At 44.5% G+C, this 18,539-nt stretch overlaps 1 protein-coding gene across 1 annotated transcript in view; it reads right to left on the minus strand.

The window, feature by feature from the left end:
• Positions 1-12,915, minus strand: part of LAMB1 (laminin subunit beta 1) — a 78,121-nt gene extending 65,206 nt beyond the window's left edge. Inside the window, exons 1-5 of the mRNA XM_006046423.4 lie at positions 12,763-12,915; positions 12,529-12,631; positions 11,326-11,501; positions 7,947-8,082; positions 4,527-4,600 (exon numbers count right to left, since the gene is read on the minus strand). Coding sequence (XP_006046485.3) covers positions 4,527-4,600; positions 7,947-8,082; positions 11,326-11,501; positions 12,529-12,565 — 423 coding nt within the window. The 5' untranslated portion in view covers positions 12,566-12,631; positions 12,763-12,915. The remainder of the gene's footprint in view (positions 1-4,526; positions 4,601-7,946; positions 8,083-11,325; positions 11,502-12,528; positions 12,632-12,762) is intronic.
• Between the last annotated feature and the right edge of the window lie 5,624 nt (positions 12,916-18,539).

Consider the following 18,539-nt stretch of genomic DNA (forward strand, 5'->3'; position numbering starts at 1 on the left):
ATTGTATAAAAATGAAAATTTTTTTCAGAGAGATCAAATGTTGCAGGCCAAGATGACCAAGAACTTGAACATAGCATATCATAAAAAACATATCATAAAAAAATAAATAAAATCTGGGTGACAACTTGATAGAAATCTGGGTGACAGCTAAAGTGAAAAGTAGTACATGCCCAGATCTCCTTGCACCTTCCTTAATAATCTTGATGGTCTTTCTCACTGATAAAAGGAGACAAGGATAAGGAAATGGAAAGTCATATTTTGATAGATTCTTTGACTTATGCATTTACTAGTTGTTCAGGCTTAATTTCTTTTTTACCTATTCAGAAATATAAGGAAATAATACTTTATATTAAACCTGAGAGAGTATTAGGCTAAGAATTTTAAAATAAGGGGGAAAAAACCCCAATAGCTAACTGAACCATGGCAAACCCTCCCATTGGACACGCCTCCTGGCTGGTGACACCTGGAGAGAGACTAGCCTGATGTCTCTATGTTGCAAGGGAGCCTTACAGCCGTCCTGGCTGTGCTTCCTTATTCCTCCCTTCTGGAACCTTCCAAGTCCCAAAAGGCCAATTTCCTGTGAGGTTAGGAAGCTGCTGGAAACCAGGACAATGCATTTTACCTACAGAAGGGAAGTCTTTCTATGCTGTTTGCTGAGTCATTGACCTTCTCAGGCCTTACACTGCTGCATGGCTGTCTCTGAATTTATACTAAATAAAAAAGCTGTGAGCTTGGAAATGTCTGGCTATGTACAAAAACAGACTGTCAATATGCTAACTAGATTATGCAAGCCTAAGAAAATCCAATCCAGTTCGTAAGCATCTATCTGCCTGAAAACATTCTCATATAATCCAGCAGTCCCAAGCCTGGGCCTGTATCCAGACTATAATTCGAAAAGATGTTCACATCAGCATTATTTATAATAACCAAGACATGGAGACAACCTAAATGTCAGTCTACAGACGAATGGATAAAGAAGATGTGGTACATATATACAATGGAATGTTACTTAGCCATAAAAAGAATGAAAGAATGCCATTTGTAGCAACACAGATGGACCTAGAGGTTATCATACTAAGTGAAACACAGAAAGACAAATACCATATGATATCACTTACACAGTTAAGTCCCCTACGTATGAACTTTCAAGTTCGGAATTCTCAAAGATGTGAACATGTTACTACCCAGACATCACTGGATCTTTTTTCTTCATGAGAGTAGATAGAATTGGATCCAGCAAGGAACCAGAACCTGTGCCATCAACATCAGGCGTGGGTGAAATCCCAGCTTGCCCTCCGTCTTCCTTGTTGATGACCCTTTAGCTCTACCATCTCCCACCTCCTTTCCCTCCTCCAGTTGGTAACTCTTCTCGCTGTTCCCTTGATGCCAGCCCCTAGATGTCAACTGTTGTACTGTACTACTGTACTTTCCAAACTATTGTAAGATTAAAAATGTTTTCTTTATTTTTTGTGTTGGCTTGTTCTTTTATGTATCATTTGTGTGAAAAGTATGATACACCAATTATAGTACAGTACTACACAGCTGATTGTGTTAATTAGGTACCTAGGCTAACTTTGTCGGTCTTACGAATAAACTGGACCTATGAACTCTCAAAACAGAACTTGTTGGTACATATGTGACTTATTGTATGGAATTTAAAATATGACACAAATGAACATATCTGTGAAACGGACTCACAGATATAGAGAACAGACTTTTGAATGCCAAGGGGGTAGGGATAAATTGGGAGTTTGGGATTAGCAGATGTAGCTATTATATGGGCTTCCCTGCTAGCTCAGCTTCCCTGGTAGCTCAGACAGTAAAGAATCTGCCTGCAGTGTAGGAGACTCAGGTTCGATTGCTGGGTTGCGAAGATCCCCTGGAGAAGGGAATGGTAATCCACTCCAGTACTCTTGCCTGGAGAATTCCATGGACAGTGAAGCCTGGCAGTCTATAGTCCATGAAGTCACAAAGAGTCAGACACAACTGAGTGACTAACACTTTCACTGTCACACTTCCTGGTGGCTCAGAAGGTAAAGAATCTGCCTGCAGTACAGAAGACCCAGGTTCAATCCCTGGGTCAGGAAGGTGCCAGTGGAAAAGGGAAATGCTACCCAAATAAATAAGGTTCTACTATATAGCACTGGGAACTATATTCAATATTCTGCAATAAACCATAATGGAAAAGAATATGGAAAAGAATGTGTATATATATATGTATATACATATATACATATATATATATATACATATATACATATATATATATATATATATATATATATACCTGAGTCATTTGTTGTATAGCACAACATTGTAAATCAACTATAGCTGAATAAAATAAATTTTAAAAAGAAATAAACACACTCTTCATCCTCATCCCCTTCCTGTCCTCACCACTCTTAATGGTATCAGCAGCCTCCAGGTTCCCCAGCTCGGACATCTCAGGAATCTTTGATTCATCCCTTTCCTAACCCTGCCTTCTGCTCTTCTGCTTCTAATCTTTCTCCAGTTCATGGTTCAACCTTTGACTCCCTTAACAAACAGAGGCTCCTCCTCTGGGTAATGACTCAAAGTTAGCAGTCGCAGAGGGTAGCAGAGTATGGCACCAAGGGGTGATGTATGATTAGAAAAAGCTCACCACGTCAGACTGCCAGGACGCCAGTTGCAGGAGGTGGCTCCCTCCTAGTTGAGAACCACAGCCCTGCCTAAGTCAGCTCCCCATTACCGCGGACCTTGAGAGCCCCCTGCCTCTATGCCTTCTCTTCTCCATGCCTCAGGCCCTCCTTTGCTTTTCCTCTTGGCTCCCTCATTTCCTGAAACACAGGTCTCATTTCCTGTCCATGGCTCGCCATCTCCTATAAAGTTCACACTCCTCAGGAAGGAAGCAAGGTCCTTCTGGCTATAGTCTTACTTCCTGTTGGTCCCCTCACTGGCCCAAGTGTAGACATCAAGGCATGTCTACATAGTACGTGCTGAACAAACTCTGTCCAAACTGTCCCACTGAGACAGAGAGAGAGAGAAGGCCTTTTCCTCTGTCAAGAAGGCCTTTTCTTCTACCTCTTCCTCCTAAAATCCTGCTCACTCTTCCTGACCCAGGTCAAGCGCAATCACAGTCCTCTCCTTGTAAAGCTTTCTCCTTTATTCCAGGCTAAAATGAATCTCCCCATCCTCCATGCTGATGTACATTATCTGAACTTCTGCTATAGCAGTGAGCACATCTTGCCTTGTATCCAGTTATTTGCAAGTACACCTTCTTCCCTTGGGCTTCCCAGGTGGCACTAGTGGTAAAGAACCCACTTGCCAATTCAGGAAAAATGGGTTCAATCCCTGGGTTGGGAAGATTCTCCTGAAGGAGGGCAGGGCAACCCACTCCAGTATTCTTGCCTGGAAAATTCCATGGACAGAGGAGCCTGGTGGGCTACAGTCCACGGGGTTGCAAACAATCAGACACAACTGAGCAACTGAACAACAACAGGCAGACAACATCTGAGGCTGAGTCTTAATTCTAACTGCCAGGTTGAGCTCATGGCCAATGAAGGAACAAAGTGGTTTAGAGGAAGTCCTCCCCTGCCTCATAGGAGCAGGTGTCACAGTGTAAACCTTCCCCCTACCCTTTCTCCAAGCAGCAAGAATGGGTTCCTGGGGAGAAGCAAGGGGATGAACCCAGGCCTGGGGACAGGTAGCCCAGCATCTCCCCTAGTCACATTTGACCTCAATGCCCACCCCGACCCTAGGCCTCCCAGGCTCACGCAGAGGACACAAGCAAGACTTTAGTGGTTACCTGCCCACATGGTAAATCAAATCTACCCTGGGCACCTTTTCTAAAACCTGCAAGGGTAGAGATAAGGCCCCCATGCCCAACAGAAAACGATTCAAAAGTGATTTTAATCTGAGAAGCAATAAGTAAATTATGGGTTTTGTGTGCACCAACATGTACTTTAAGCCATATGAAGCCTGTCATTTCCAGGCAGCTGCTTAAGAAGAAACAAAGAGACTTTGTACAGGGCCATTCCTTAGTCCTGGAGTCATTTTACATCTCTCAAAGAAAAAGGATGGGAAAAACATCCACACTGAAGAAAGCAGGCACATTTCTTAAAGAACTGTAAAACCATTCCCACAAATTTTGCAAAACCTTGAAAACCAAAGATAACACACTTCCTTTCCAGTTACCAAAGTCAGCATTAAAACATCAACCCAAGGGGGCAGGGATTTACTCTCCAGATGTTTTACTGTGGTTTGGGAGTGAGTCAAAGCTGTCTCTCTCCATGGGGAAATTAACAGATATCTAATTAAAAGTTTACAGTCGAATCATAGAACAGTGGCTCTCTCTACTTATTGCCACAAAGATAGAGTATCTGTTAAGTGTAGTTATCCATGCCCATGTTTAAAAGCTGCTCAATTATCCTAATTTATAGCAACAATAATGTTTAGGTTCCCACTTAGGCCAACTCACAACAGCCATCCATTCTGAAAGGGGGAATTACACAATGCTCTCATTTCTGAGAAAGAGAGGGATTCCTTACCTTGAAGGTCATGATGAGATGAGTGAAATGAAATTCTGCTTCCAAATCCAGTTGGATAGTGACATTCTCCACGCCTATAGGATATTTTTTAAAAAGACAAAAGGAAATAGCAAGGTAAACAAGAACATCTGTGAACAATTGAGTCTATTCTCTTCAACTATCTTTATGCTCCTCATAGAAATTCTCTCTGCAGTCCACCTTAATCTGAAGATAAGATAATAACAATAACGGCCTGGCTTGATTGAGGTGATAAAGCACATCTCAGAATGACTCTTCGGTTGGTCATAAATCATTCTGGAGTTCAACGTATTGAATGTACTCCCTGGAACAAGACATCTGGCAGAATGCCTTTTTAGTTGCTGTTAAGAAGGACATCCTTTGCTTAGTAAAAACTAAAAGTCTTTCCAACTCTCTAAGCCAAGGGACACTCAAAGGGGAAATGAGAGGGGGCATTTCCTGTGCACAGTAGGGGTTCAGCTCTGCAGTCTAAAGCACAGGGACACAATCCAGTCGAAACACAAATATTCCTTTTTGTTTCTATGCAGCAGCAAAGAAAACAGGAGTCCATCATGAATGTGAGTTACTCTCCAATTTAGAAAAACCTATCCCTGATGGAGAAGCCTTTGGGTGCATTGCCACAATGGAGAAATAATGCCAAAGAGACAAAGAATGGGTCAAATAAATAAACTGCCCCAGAACAAATACTAACATCTTCCCTTTCAGGGGAAAGCCTGAACAAACAAATGAGCCTTTGCACTACGCCCTGGGGGTCAAGTCATCCCACTTTAAAAGGCTAAAAAGGCCACTGGAATTCCAGGGATGGACGGCACCTCCTCCACAATCCCCTGGGCCCTCGAGCCTGCCTGTTCGGTAAAGGAGACCTTTCCAGGTTTCTTGTGCTCCAGAGAGCTTTTGGGGGTTCAGCTTCCGGAGCAAGAGAGGTCTTAAATGCAGAAAGACAGGAATGTGTCAGAATGAATCATGTCACAGGCTGGTGTATTTTCAGGAAATCAGTAAGACTTTTGAAATAAACTCTCCCACTGGAAAACAGCCAAGTCAATTGGGGGTGGGGGTGGGGGAGGGAGGGAAAGTAGTCACTGGAACGGATATGAGTTAGTTGGAATGTTAAAGAAAAACAGTATCGTCATGCTAACTAACCTTATCTAACTTCTGAAAAAGAGCCATATTACAAACCGACTCTTGAGGTTTCTTTCTGAGCAACATGTTAGCTAAGCAACTGTCCGTCTCTCCCTTCCCAGGCTTTTAAGTACCTGAACTATTTGTTTAAAATGAAGAGATAACGAAATAATGTAAAGTCAGAGCAAGACTAGGACCAGTTCTGTAACATAAGAATGTATCTGCCGACGTGGGCTTGAAAAGCACATTCCATTTTAGATTCCTAACCTGATAAAGTGCTACAGGTTTTTTTTTTGTTTTTTTTTTTTTTTTTAATATGGGAAGAAAAATCCATGGAGAAAAGAACCAAGATCATTCTTCTATGGTATATGGTGTATGGTCAGACCTGGGAATAAAGCATGAGGGCTAAGTTAAAAGCAGCTGCACATTCCAAGCCCATTTCTGGGCCTGAGCACTGATAATTTAATGCATCATGTAAAGCTCAACTTGGATAAAACACACAGAAAATAGATAAAAATCACATTCATCAAGAAACTTCAAATTGTGAACCATCAGACAGCAGAGAGATGATAGGAGACAGTAACAATCCGTCTGACTTTCTAAAGACGAAGTTCCATCCATCTAATCCTATCTAATCTCTTATAACAGAGGCAGAGCTCTCAAGCCCCTTGGTTTGAAAATCCCTTCTTTCGGGCCTTTGTCCTCTCTTGTACCACAAACTCAGAGTTGTGGAAACTGATTAACACCTGACGTAACCAAGAAAAACCCTCCTCGAGAACTACAGAATTTGATGAACTATTTTACTGTCTATCAACTTGATACTGAGTTGAGGCACCCTTCTGTCTTTTTTTTTTTGGCTGCATCACACTGCACGTAGTTAGCAGGGATGTTAGTTCCCTGACTAGGGACTGAACCCCGTGCCATCAGCAGTGAAACCATGGAGTCCTAACCACTGGACTGCAGGGGAATTCCCAAGGCATCCTTCTAATTGTCTTTTGGTCTCACTGGAAAAATGTGGACAGTGAGATCGGTCCCACATTTGTAATCAGATCTATGCTATTTTCCCCTGTAACTCAAGTGCAGACTTACAGAAACTTCTCTTTTACCCCGGACTCTCAACTTAGATACCCTCCTATAATAATTAACAAGGCTTTAACTGATAAATTGCTTTTTGACATCCAGTCTATCTCAATCAAGCTGATAACCAATGGAGTCCCAAAGCTTACCAATGAATAATCAACCTTCCCTAGAAATCAATAGTAGAAAGCATGTATAATTTCATAATCAATTAGAAATAAGTCTACGAAGAGACTTCCTCCTGGGAATTCCCTGGCGGTCCAGTGGTTAGGAGTCCATGCTTCTGCTGCAGGGGGGCCCAGGTTTGATCCCTGGTCGAGAACTAGGATCTTGAAAGCCTTGTGGCGCAAAAAAATGCTTCCTTTTTACAGACTGATAAATAACTGCAAAGCACCCCAAAGCTTCCTGAGCACAGGACACATAATAAAGGGATCTAGTAGTGCCCAGGCTTCCTCTGGCCGAGCTTAGATTCACTTCTTTGAGAGTCCTTTCTAATAAATGCTTTTTTAAAAAAGATATAAAGTTAACTCATTATTAACAACACATTAACTCTACTGTTAGTCGCCAAATTTCAGCATTTGACTTGGAAACAAAGGCAAAACTAAATTGAGCTTAGTTGCAGCACAATAGTAACATCATATTGGATGAATTTATTAAATCCCAACCCAAATGGCAAAGAAAGGAAAAAGGGTTGGATTCACACACTCGTTAGAAAAGTTGACTTAGGGTCATCATCCATGTTGAACGTCTGAGAAATTATGTCTAGTGTGTATTCATAGTACTATTACTAAATGTTCTCTAGATGGAAGGAAGGTGGTGGGCACTAATTTTGCCCTTTCTTTTGGAATTGATCAAAATGAAAGATGGCTGTTTTGCAGAAGGATAAGGGCCTGAGTGGGGCAAGGCCTTCCCATGCCCTCCCCAGACTGCCCCAGCACATTGCCACACTCCCCAAGGGCCCCTCAGGATGAAGACTATGAAATCCTCCTTTGGTTTCACATGAAAGACTTCTTTCTTACAGGAAGTGCATACTTCAAGAAGAATCAGATTTTACCAAGAGAAGTCAGTGCTCTGGGCAGTAAATCTGTCGAAGGCGATAATTCCAGGATAGAGAAACCAATCGTAATTACAAACACCCAGGCGCCTGTAAACACTTTCCAGGTAACCAATCACACTCCATGGAAGTTATTCCCACACCACACATACCATTTTCGGATTGCCACCAGATCTTAAGGCGGTTTGGAGCAAATGTCGTGACCACATTTTCAATGAGATGACTGTCAGGGTTGAGGGTTTCATGATAAGGATCTTGTGAATTGCATATGAAGCATTTTTTGTCCTCCTGAAAGCAAAGATAGTTTCACGAGTCTGGGAAGCAATCACACACTCGCATGCACACCAAAAATCAAGCCCACAATACAAAAATCAAACCTACTTTCTTCAAGAAAAACGAATGTGCCAAAATTACTTAAATGACCTCGCACATGTCTTTCACTTTTTAACTTAACGGAGTATGATATACTCTTGAAATTTTCCTCTTCTCTTGAAAATTCAAGGTCAAAAGTAAAAGAAGGCATTGTTTTCACAAGCTATTAATTTAATCAAAATGAAATTTCTAGGCTTAAGCCTTAATCTCAATGAATAGCTGGAAAAGCTTACTCTTGAGGCAAAATGCAGAGGAGGTTTTAGAGAATTTTTGCTGACATAAAGCAAACTGAAAATAAAAAGAGAACAATTCAACTGGCCTGATTTTCCAAAACCTATATAAGGCAGAAACCAAGTATTCAGTTCAGTTCAGTCGCTCAGTCGTGTCCGACTCTTTGCAACCCCATGAATCACGGCACGCCAGGCCTCCCTGTCCCTCATCAACTCCCGGAGTTCACCCAGACTCACGTCCATCGAGTCAGTGATGCCATCCAGCCATCTCATCCTCTGTCGTCCCCTTCTCCTCTTGCCCCCAATCCCTCCCAGCATCAGAGTCTTTTCCAATGAGTCAACTCTTTGCATGAAGTGGCCAAAGTACTGGAGTTTCAGCTTTAGCATCATTCCCTCCAAAGAAATCCCAGGGCTGATCTCCTTCAGAATGGACTGGTTGGATCTCCTTGCAGTCCAAGGGACTCTCAAGAGTCTTCTCCAACACCACAGTTCATTAGTCAGATATATTTAAGAAGCTTTGGGAACTACAGATTAAGACTTCTTAGCTTCTCCCCTGCCCCGACAGCGAATTCGTGGCAGCAGCGTGCAGGCTAGCTCACAAACTGCTCAGAGCAGAATATCCAGGAAGGGAACACCAGGCTGCCCTGTCAAGTTGGGAGCACTGACAACTGGGACCAAGTCAAAGAATGCCAAGGACCTGAACTGAAAAGTCTACCACTTTCAGTTTTAGAGCGGCTTTGAACTTCTGGCTTAACATTTTCCTTCTACCTAAAATGTGAGCCACGGCCAAAACAGCCTTCTTTGCACTCCATCATGTTGAATTGTAAACAGCAGCATCACTTAATGGTTCACTTTTCCACATGAGGCTGGGCTCTCTACCCAAGTTTTTCTGAACTGCTTATTAAGTCTGAAAATGATGCTGAGGCAGAAATCTGTTGAGATCCCACATACATCTTACAAACAACATTTAACACATTATCCACCTATGGATTTTTGCAGAAAGTAATGCCTGTGGTTGGCAATTTGTTACGTAAGTGAATACTGAAACACTCCTGTCAATAATGTTTGGGTAATGAAGGATGGATTAATATGTCTCTGGTCCTCCAGTCAGCAAGTCATTAAGCAAAGGTGATACCCTTGTAAGGATAGTATCAACCAACGATACTGCATTTGTATGTATTTAGCTAGCTATTAGTTATCACCTTCTTCCCAAAGGGATTTTAAGACTGGCAAGATATACTAACTAGAAAACAGAAACCAGAAATCAGGAATGCAGGGGAACCCTGGACACAATAATTCTGATTCCTGCCTCAAGTTTTACACCTGTTCAATGTTTGAGAGAATTACATGCCCAGTTCCTTTCTCTAGGCTCTGTATCTGAAGCATAGCATGCCTCTATGTGTGCTCGGTCATGTCTGACTCTTTGCAACCCCACGGACTATAGCCTGCCAGGTTTCTCTGTCCATGGGATTTTCCAGGCAAGAATACTGGAGTGAGTTGCCATTTCCTCCTCCCGGGGATCTTCCCGACCCAGGTATGGAATCCATGTCTCCTGCACTGAAGAAAGATTCTTTATCACTGAGCCACTGGGAAGCCCTGATATCTGAAGAGCACCCCACAATTTCATGGCTAATCATACAAACTAGAGAGTCTGGCTCTACTTGCTTTTAGACAAACAGTCCAATTCTCATTCTGGTCAAAGCCATTTTCAGGATCTGGTGATTCATTTACAGGATGTCCTGGCCTTGGAGGTAAATGTTAGCGTAATATTTTAGGTGAAATTTACATGCTAATGTTAAAAAAGGTAACATCAACTGCCTTTGGTGACTTGTAGTCAAGGAAACTAATACCAGAGAACAATTACCAGAACTTTAAAAAAGTGTAATTATAGCCTCCCTTCTAATCAGGAGGAAGCAGTCTAGACATCTCTGTATAAACCTGGAAGCAAATAAGTGGAATCTACTTTACCACATTCCTTTGGTTTAATTTATCAGGTTTTCAGAAAGGGCTCTCTTTCTGTTTTTTAAAAGTGACTCCATTTGAAGGCATCTGCATGCAAACCACACAATATCCTGTCCCTCTCCTGAAGGGCAGATCTACATGTAGGGGGAGTGACCAAATTTAGAGCAATTGACTTGGAACTTACCCTGTACAGGAGCCTAAACTCTTATGTTTGCTTTAGAGGCCAGAGATATCAGTCTCTTAAAAAAATCAAGGAAATGGATTCTGATTCTGGGTAGTTTATGCTTTGTACCTTCTTTCAAAATTAGTTTTATTAAAAATGTGACCTTTGAAATCTACGATCTGGATCCACTTTTAGAAACAGAAAACACTCTGAAATTTCATTTTGGTCCTCCTCTATCAGGGTACCATGGCAACCAGGGCATTTTGAAAAAGCAAGCATCTGATCCTGATAGCTAATGGAGGTGGATGGGAGCAGCACCAAATGAGGAGAGCAAAACATTGGAGTGCTTTTCTCCATGATTGGAGTGACCTTGCAAGGTATTTGTTAGGGCTGGAATACCCTTTATCCAAGTGAAAGACTTGGGGAAAACCCAAGATCACCACTCAGTATATAAAAAATGATGAGGACAAACCACCTTTTACACACATTTTCCAAAGAGGAATGATTGAAAAACAAAATTTAAAAAAAAAAAAAATGGGCTTTTGGAGACCCTGGGTCAGGGCTTGCGCACGGGCCCCAGATCTGTCTGCAGCTCTGCCTTTCTATACAGTGGCGGCAGGAAACGTTTGGCGGATGCAACTGTGCAAACTGATGAGGGAAAAGGGTGAGCTACCAGCCTGATCCCGGGACTCCCTGACTGCCGAGCTTCCTATCCGGATAGCTGGCAGGATATGGGGTCCCCTAGGCCTTCCCCTTCGGTGGGGACTGGAAGAGGTGTGCGCAGAGCCATCTCTCTGCCCTCACCTGGAGGTGGCTGACAATACAGTAAGGCTCGGGTTTGTGCAGCCCGCAGGTCGAGGTCACTGAGAGCTTCTGTGCTCGGCCGATGAGAAGGTCGCCTGTGGCCGGGTAGCAGCTGCCCTCCGCGCAGCCGTAGCTGAAATCGGGTTCTTGAGCGTTCACTCCGACTCCGCACAGGGCTGTGGAAGGGGCAGGCGGACAGCGTAGGGCACAAGCAGGGAGCGGGCCCAGGCAAAAAGAATAAGCAGGGGGCGGAGACAGAGTAGATTCGGGGGAAAAAGCAAGATACACAGGAAAGAGACACAATGGAGTGAGGCCGGGAAGGCAGAACGTGGAGAGGAGGATTCAGAAAGAAACAGATACAGCAGGTTTGTCCAGTAACTGAGAGCATCACTCCTAGGAAGCCCACCTACCCTCGCGCCCACCCTGATCAGCCCTGGGAAGCAGCTCCGGTCACTACGAGGTTCCTGGACCCGGACGCAGGGAGGCAGGCGGCCAAACGCCGCACACCCACTTGTATGTGAACTCGCACGCACACGGTAGCCTGTGCATCCTTGGGTGACAGTGCAAGTGTGTGCGTGGAAATTTGTAAGCGTGGGGACCCGTGAGTGTATGTGTCCACACACTCGGAGGTCGCCTACGCTTCGCCGGGGACGGGGGATCATGGGGTTCGCTGGGAACACCACTGTCCCGAACAAGGGGCGAGTGGTCAATTCCTGAGGCTTTTGACTGGCTTCAGGGATTCGTCATTCCAGGGAAGCTCCCGATCTAGCTGTTTCTGGCGCCATCCGGGGGCAAACAGCGATGGTTAATTAAAGCCACATGGCCCCAATTTGTTCCCAGGATGAAGCCTGCACTCAGCTCAGGCACTCTCCCGGATAGGCTTCTGAGGAGCCCTCGCAGCCTGACCCCAGAGCCCAGGAAGCCTGACCCCAGAGATGGAGAGTCCCACCGAAAAAGGGCCGGAGACGCAAAGCCCAGAGCGGGAGCTGCGGGAGCACTAGGAGCTCTGGGCACAAACACCCCAGGATGCGGTCCCCGGCCACCACCGAGGGCGCTGGCGATTAATCCCAAAGCAGATTTCTATCAAGTCCCTCTCCCCACAGGCTTCCCCCAAAGCTGAGTCCAACGGTTTGGCTATTCTTCCTGCAAGTCCAAGCCCACCCCTTCACACACACACCCCGCGCCCCTTTTCCTCTGAATTACCTAAGAAACTGAACGCGAACACCTGGAGCCGCCCCATTTCCAGTCCCTGCAGCCCAAGGGACACGGCCACCGAGCCGCCGGCTGTTTTTCCCAGTCTTCTTTTCTAGAGAGGTGGAGAGAAAAAAGGCAAATATTCAGAGAAGAGGGGGCCCTCGCATTTCCTGCCGCTCCCACGGAAGCGAAGGGTGGGAGGGTGGGGAGGGAAACATCGCGCCGCCACTGTGTCCTGCTCACCCGGCGGGACGAGCGCTCTCTCGGCGCCTGGCAGCCCCTGAGCCCAAAGAAGGGAATTAGAAAGTTTCGCCCTGGGAGGAACCAAGGGAGGCGCCTCTGCTCATGCGCACACGCGGAGTCAGGTCGGAGGGGGCCGGGCGGCCCCTGCTTGGCGGGGAGGGGGTGAGGTTCAGGTCCCACCCTCCCTCCGCTCCTCCTTTGTTTTAAGGCTGCATCTGCAGATGCGAAGGGGTAGTAGGTCTTCCAGTTCCGTGCGGGGCTGCTGGTAGACCGCCGGGTGCGTGTCCTGAGCGGTGCGTTGGGGTGCCCGAGGCGTTCGGGCGGGTCTGGGAGGTAGGTGTTCAAATCGCCTGGCGGGCGAGGGGGCTGGTCAGGACCTACCGCTTGCTCCTGCATTTACATTTATAAGGAGTGAGTCACGAAGAGGTGCCCAAGGCTGTAAACTCTAGCGCTAGGCGTGGGCTGGTTAACCCTTTAGAAAGAGGGTCACCTGGCAGGTTGTTTCCGAGAAAGCGGGGAAGCCCCCTGTCCTGCTGAACCCGGACTCGGAGCGACCTCGGATGTCTTCATTCCAAGGAAGCAAAGTGCTCTTCGCTCCGCTGCCTTTGTGCACCAACTCAGGACCTGCCTAGGGGGCCTGCCACCCAGGTGGCCACAGCATTGAATTACCCATCTAATTGTTTTTTTTAAATCGACTTTTAAATCCAAATCCAGACGTAAGGTGCGAATTCAAGTAACTTCTCTAACAACGATATAGGTTAGTTTATTGACACTTTACAATCTCCACAAAAGCACAACTTCGCAGATTCTCGGGAGGAATAACATGGCGTACAAATGCTGGGGTGGAAGAGAGGGCCTCTGATGTCGGGTCTCTAGCAGCCCTGAATGTGACCTGTCTGGTTAAATAAGGCGTAAATACACGCTCACCCAGCTCCTGGGCGTTGAGGGGGGAACAGAAGCTGGTGGTGTCATTTTGTGCCCCCCTTTCGGTAAACTAGCCCAGTTCTGCTGCCTTAGCAATGGCTGGAATCAAAGCTTGAGCTTTCTTTAGTCCTCTGGGCAAAAGTGCCCCCTGAAATGAGGGGAGTATGTTAGTTGTTAGTCCAGTCAGGAGATTTTACTTTCTAATTAATCACCCCAGCAGAAGGGTTTAAGTGGCCAGTTGGTCAGCTTTTAACTTGGTTGAAATGAAATAGGGCCCCGGGAAGTTTAATCATTAGACCATAGAGTAAGTTGCTTTGTGAGTTTATCTACATCCTTTTCCACTGAGGGAGTGGGGGAGCCTTAGGTTGTGGTGATACATTAATTATTCACCAAATCAGCACTTTGCCCTGCTTGTAGCCTCTGGAGATTTCTGCCTCTACATGATGCTCAGGATCCCTGGTGCTTTCTGGGCAGCCCTGAGCACCTAGACAGCTAGTGCTCTTGTGAAGGTCTAATATTGTGATGGAGGGTCTTCAGAACTTAAAAAGATTCACAGGTAAATGCCTTCTCCCTTTGTGGAACTTTGGATACCCTGGGCCAAAGTTGCTTATTAGTTTTTCATCCGTAGGAACTGCAGGCATCTCTGGTTCTGCCTCTTCTGGGAGCCCTCCTTGTTACTTGGTGGTTCTGTCTGTCACTGGTCAGTGTCCTCTGCTAGAGGGCAGACACCTTCAATACTCCTCTAAAGCCCCCCGTGCTCCTTACGACTTCACTTTCAGTAGGAAACTTACCTTTTCTCAAAAAAATAGATCTGTTGGGTTTTGTTTGTTTTTGCATGCATATATTCTGACCACTCGATCTATGAATGTGTCTGTCTGCATTCTCACCTTTATCTTTTGTGCTTCTTGCCCTGGAAAGTGTGTCCTGCTCTCACTTCCTGAGAGCAATGCTCTTTCACACACAAACCTGCTCAAGTCCCCCATTTTAAAGGCAAACAAAAAGAAAACCAAGAAGCTTTATTCTGCACACCTTCAACTCCATTCCTCCCTTTGACTTCATAGCCCACCTTCTTGAAAGGATAGTCTGCACTCTTGTTTCCTCCTGGCTTCTCCTCTATCCCATTGGAAAGCAGCTCTCATCTCCACCCTCTAATTGCCAAATGCAATGGATGTTCTCTGATTACTCTGTGGCATGATTCCTCATGATTCCTCCCTTCTTGAGATCTTTCCTTGGCTTCCAGGACACCATTCTATCTTAAAAAGTCCCATAGGACTTCAGTTCCCCACTCTTCCATTTCTCTCTGCCTTCTCTGATCCCTTACACATTAAGCTTCTTTTCCAGCTGATTTCCTCTCTACTCACTATAATCCACATCCCTGGACTCTACCACCTTGGACTTGCTATTTCCCACATCGATAACTCTAACATATACCTTGCTTGGAATTTATACCCAGTTTCTAACAGCTTATTGACTATCACTACTTTTATGACTATAGACACATGGGCTACAAAACTGAACTCATCGCTCCACCCATCTCTTCTGTTTCTAGTTGCAGTTACTTGTACCTTGATTTCCCCCCTTAGCTCATACAGAATCATACAGAAATTGTATGATTCGCAGACCCAATACAAAATGAAAATGAGCATGTTGGGCCCCTTGTTTACAAATTCAGTGATTTCACGATGATGCCAATAGAGCATTGAACCAATCATGGGATCTTTCTGAGGGGGAGGCCTTGTGAGGCTACACAGATCATAAATACCCTTGAAGCCAGCTCAGCCTGGGAATCACACTGGACGGTTCCGTCTTCATCTCTTACCATCACTTGGGCCATTATTTCTATTTACTAGCAACTAACCCTCATGGCCCCATGGCTCCAACCTCATCATCCTGCCTTAGTCATCTCTCTTCTAGTATGACCTGAAAACCCACTTGCCTGGTGTTCCAACTGCCACACTCTACCCTACTCCAGTCTAACCCCCCATAACATGGCTGGAAGGATTTTCCAGAAGCATAGCTTTGATCACATCAAAAGCTTTCGATGGTTTCCCTCTGCCCATGTTAGCCTCCTGAGGTTCCCTAGATATGTTGTTGTTTAGTCACTAAGTCATGTCCAACTCTTTGTGACCCCATGGACTGTAAGCTGCTAGGCTCCTCAGTTCATGGGATTTCCCAGGCAAGAATACTGGAGCGGGTTGCCATTTCCTTCTCCAGGGGACCTTCCTGATCCAGGGATCAAACCCACGTCTCTTGCATTGGCAGGTGGATTCTTTACAGCGGAGCTACAAGGGAAGCCCTAGACATGACATACTACTTATACCTTCATTTCTCTGCCCTCCTTGACCTCAACTTAGAGAGCTGTCACACATCTTTGACGCCTCTAGTTAAACATGACTTCCTCCCCTCCATCTTCTGCAAACCTGAGTCTGTCTACTGGCACCTTGTAAAAGCCTGTTACAGCATACATGACATAATCCTGTGACTATTTGTTTACCTCCTTATCTCCCCCAATAGACATCAAGACAAATACCAGTGTTATGTAACATTCCTTTGTGCATAAACATTGTCTCATGTGACATCTTTGGTGCTCAATAAATGTTTCTTGAATCAAAGTAAATCAAGACTTGTTTCCATGTTTTAAAAACCTTCTTAAATGTCTACTTTTGCCTAACAAATTTCCAGGCCAAGACAAAAAGAATAATCATGACCAGACTTAAATGCTTCCCGATCTCACTCCTGAACAAAATTTTCCTCTCTGTTATATTTCAGACAACTTCCTCTGCTTTCTGAAGATCTTATAAGTTTAGGGCAAATGAATCCCTTTTGCTAGTGAAGCCCATCAATGCTTTACTCCTGCTGACAGAAGCCTCTTGTCCTGTACCTGTATGTACCTGGCAGTACCTGCTTCAGCCTAAGGCAGGCTTCTCTGGAGAGTTCTACAGCATTCTGAATGACAGATGGGACTGCCAATTGTTGGCTGTTCCATCTCAAAAGAATGTGTGACAGTTGTCTCCCTGAGGCATTATTTTTGTTCAAAAAAATCCAAGACATGCTTTCAAGATCACCTTTATCATCTTAGAATGCCACCTATGTGTATCATTTTAAATCCTTGAGTTGACAGTGATGTAACAAGGATGTCACATTCTAGACTTTCATCGTTAAGTCCTAAACCTGGCTATTTAACACTTATTCTCATGAAAATTACTAGGTTTTTGCTGTATTGAAACATAAGCTTCAGAATTTGTCTAGAAAAGCAAGTTCAATGACCAGTAAACTTTAGGACAAAAGTCACAGTATTTTCCACATACTTTTATAATATACAGGATAGTAATTTGTATCAATAGTTTTAAGTGTACTCCATCCCCATCCCCCACCAGCTACTGGGGGGTAAAGACTGTATTTTAGTGGAATTTGGATAAGTAACTAAAACTGAATAGCCACTAAGAGAGCACAAAGGAGTCATCACTGTCACCAGTAATGGAAAATGGAAAACATGAGGGCCTGAGTCAGGTAGTTTCAGTCTGGGACCCATACAATAGAAACTGTTGCTTAGGCTTACAGTAACATCCCTTTATCAGAAAACAGCTCCTAGATCTGAGGTGACTAGTCTGTCCATATTTTCAGCCCACATCACTGGATGGGGATCATCCCTGCATGGATTTCAGTAAGTTCCCATTTCCCTTTTCCCACTAATGGGTTTAGGGATGGGTATGGAACTTAAGTTTTCCAGTTAGGGTGACTTTGGGGATTTCTGTGGGAATTACTGGGATTTTCATGGAAGAGAAGAATACCTCTTCCGGACTTGGAGTTCTAGACATCTGCCCAGAACTAGTAGAGGCTGCTTGAAACTGGGACCAACACAGAGGAAAGCAAAACTAAGGGAAGTTGTAGGGCAAATCCTTAAGGACCACCTTAGAGGGACTGCCATGGTGGCCTAATGGTTGAAAATCTGCCTTCCAATGCAGGTGAACCCGGGTTCAATCCCTGGTCAGGGACCTAGGGTCCCACAAACTGTGGGGCAACTAAGCCCACGTGCTAAAAACTATAGAGCCCTGGAGCTCTGAAATCCATGTGCCACAACTAGAGAGCCCTTGCACTCTGGAGCCTGTGCACCAGAACTAGAGAGAAACCCACACACCACAGCCAAAGATCCTGCATGCCGCAACAAACATCTTGCATACTGCAACTTACACCTGATGTGGTCAAAAATAAAAAACAAACAAAAGAAAAAAGCCACATTGGAGTTTCTTGATCCAGCTGTGCCTGAAGCCAGCAGATATTACCTTAGTCAATAATTTTTTCTGGATCTGTAGTATAAGAGGAAACTTTGTTGTTTTTAGCCTGAGAGTTGGGAGGTCTTTGTCTTTTTGTTTTGACTGTAACATAGCCTAGTTTATCTTGACTGGTTCGGGCGGGTCTTTATCAATATGGTCTTAAAAATAGTCATCTACTCTCAAATATAGCAAAAGAAATGTCACAAGTGAGAGAGGACCCAGGTCAATATTTGAGTGTTTTAAGATAGCCACTAAAACAGGTGTAAGAAGGTCTCATCCATGCTCATCGCAGGTTTTCTGCAAGGCTGCACACATATTGCATTTTACCTCCTAATACGGAGCAAGATGATTCAGGTCACTGTTTTTTGTTTGTGGATTTTAATGTTTGGATGCTAACCTCGTTTAAAAATGAATAGGAGAGATTAATGTCTGAGGGAAAACTATAGAGCCTCAAGAAAGCTCTTAATTTTTTTTTTTAAATCAGATTTATAGCAGGATTAACTTCAGTGTAGTTCACCTTAAGACTTGAATACTAGTCAAGAGTTCAAATTTCATTTTTCTGGTGTATCTTATCTTTAC

The sequence above is a fragment of the Bubalus bubalis genome, chromosome 8 (genome assembly GCF_019923935.1).
Source record: "Bubalus bubalis isolate 160015118507 breed Murrah chromosome 8, NDDB_SH_1, whole genome shotgun sequence".
In the NCBI taxonomy this organism is placed as follows: Eukaryota; Metazoa; Chordata; class Mammalia; order Artiodactyla; family Bovidae; genus Bubalus; species Bubalus bubalis.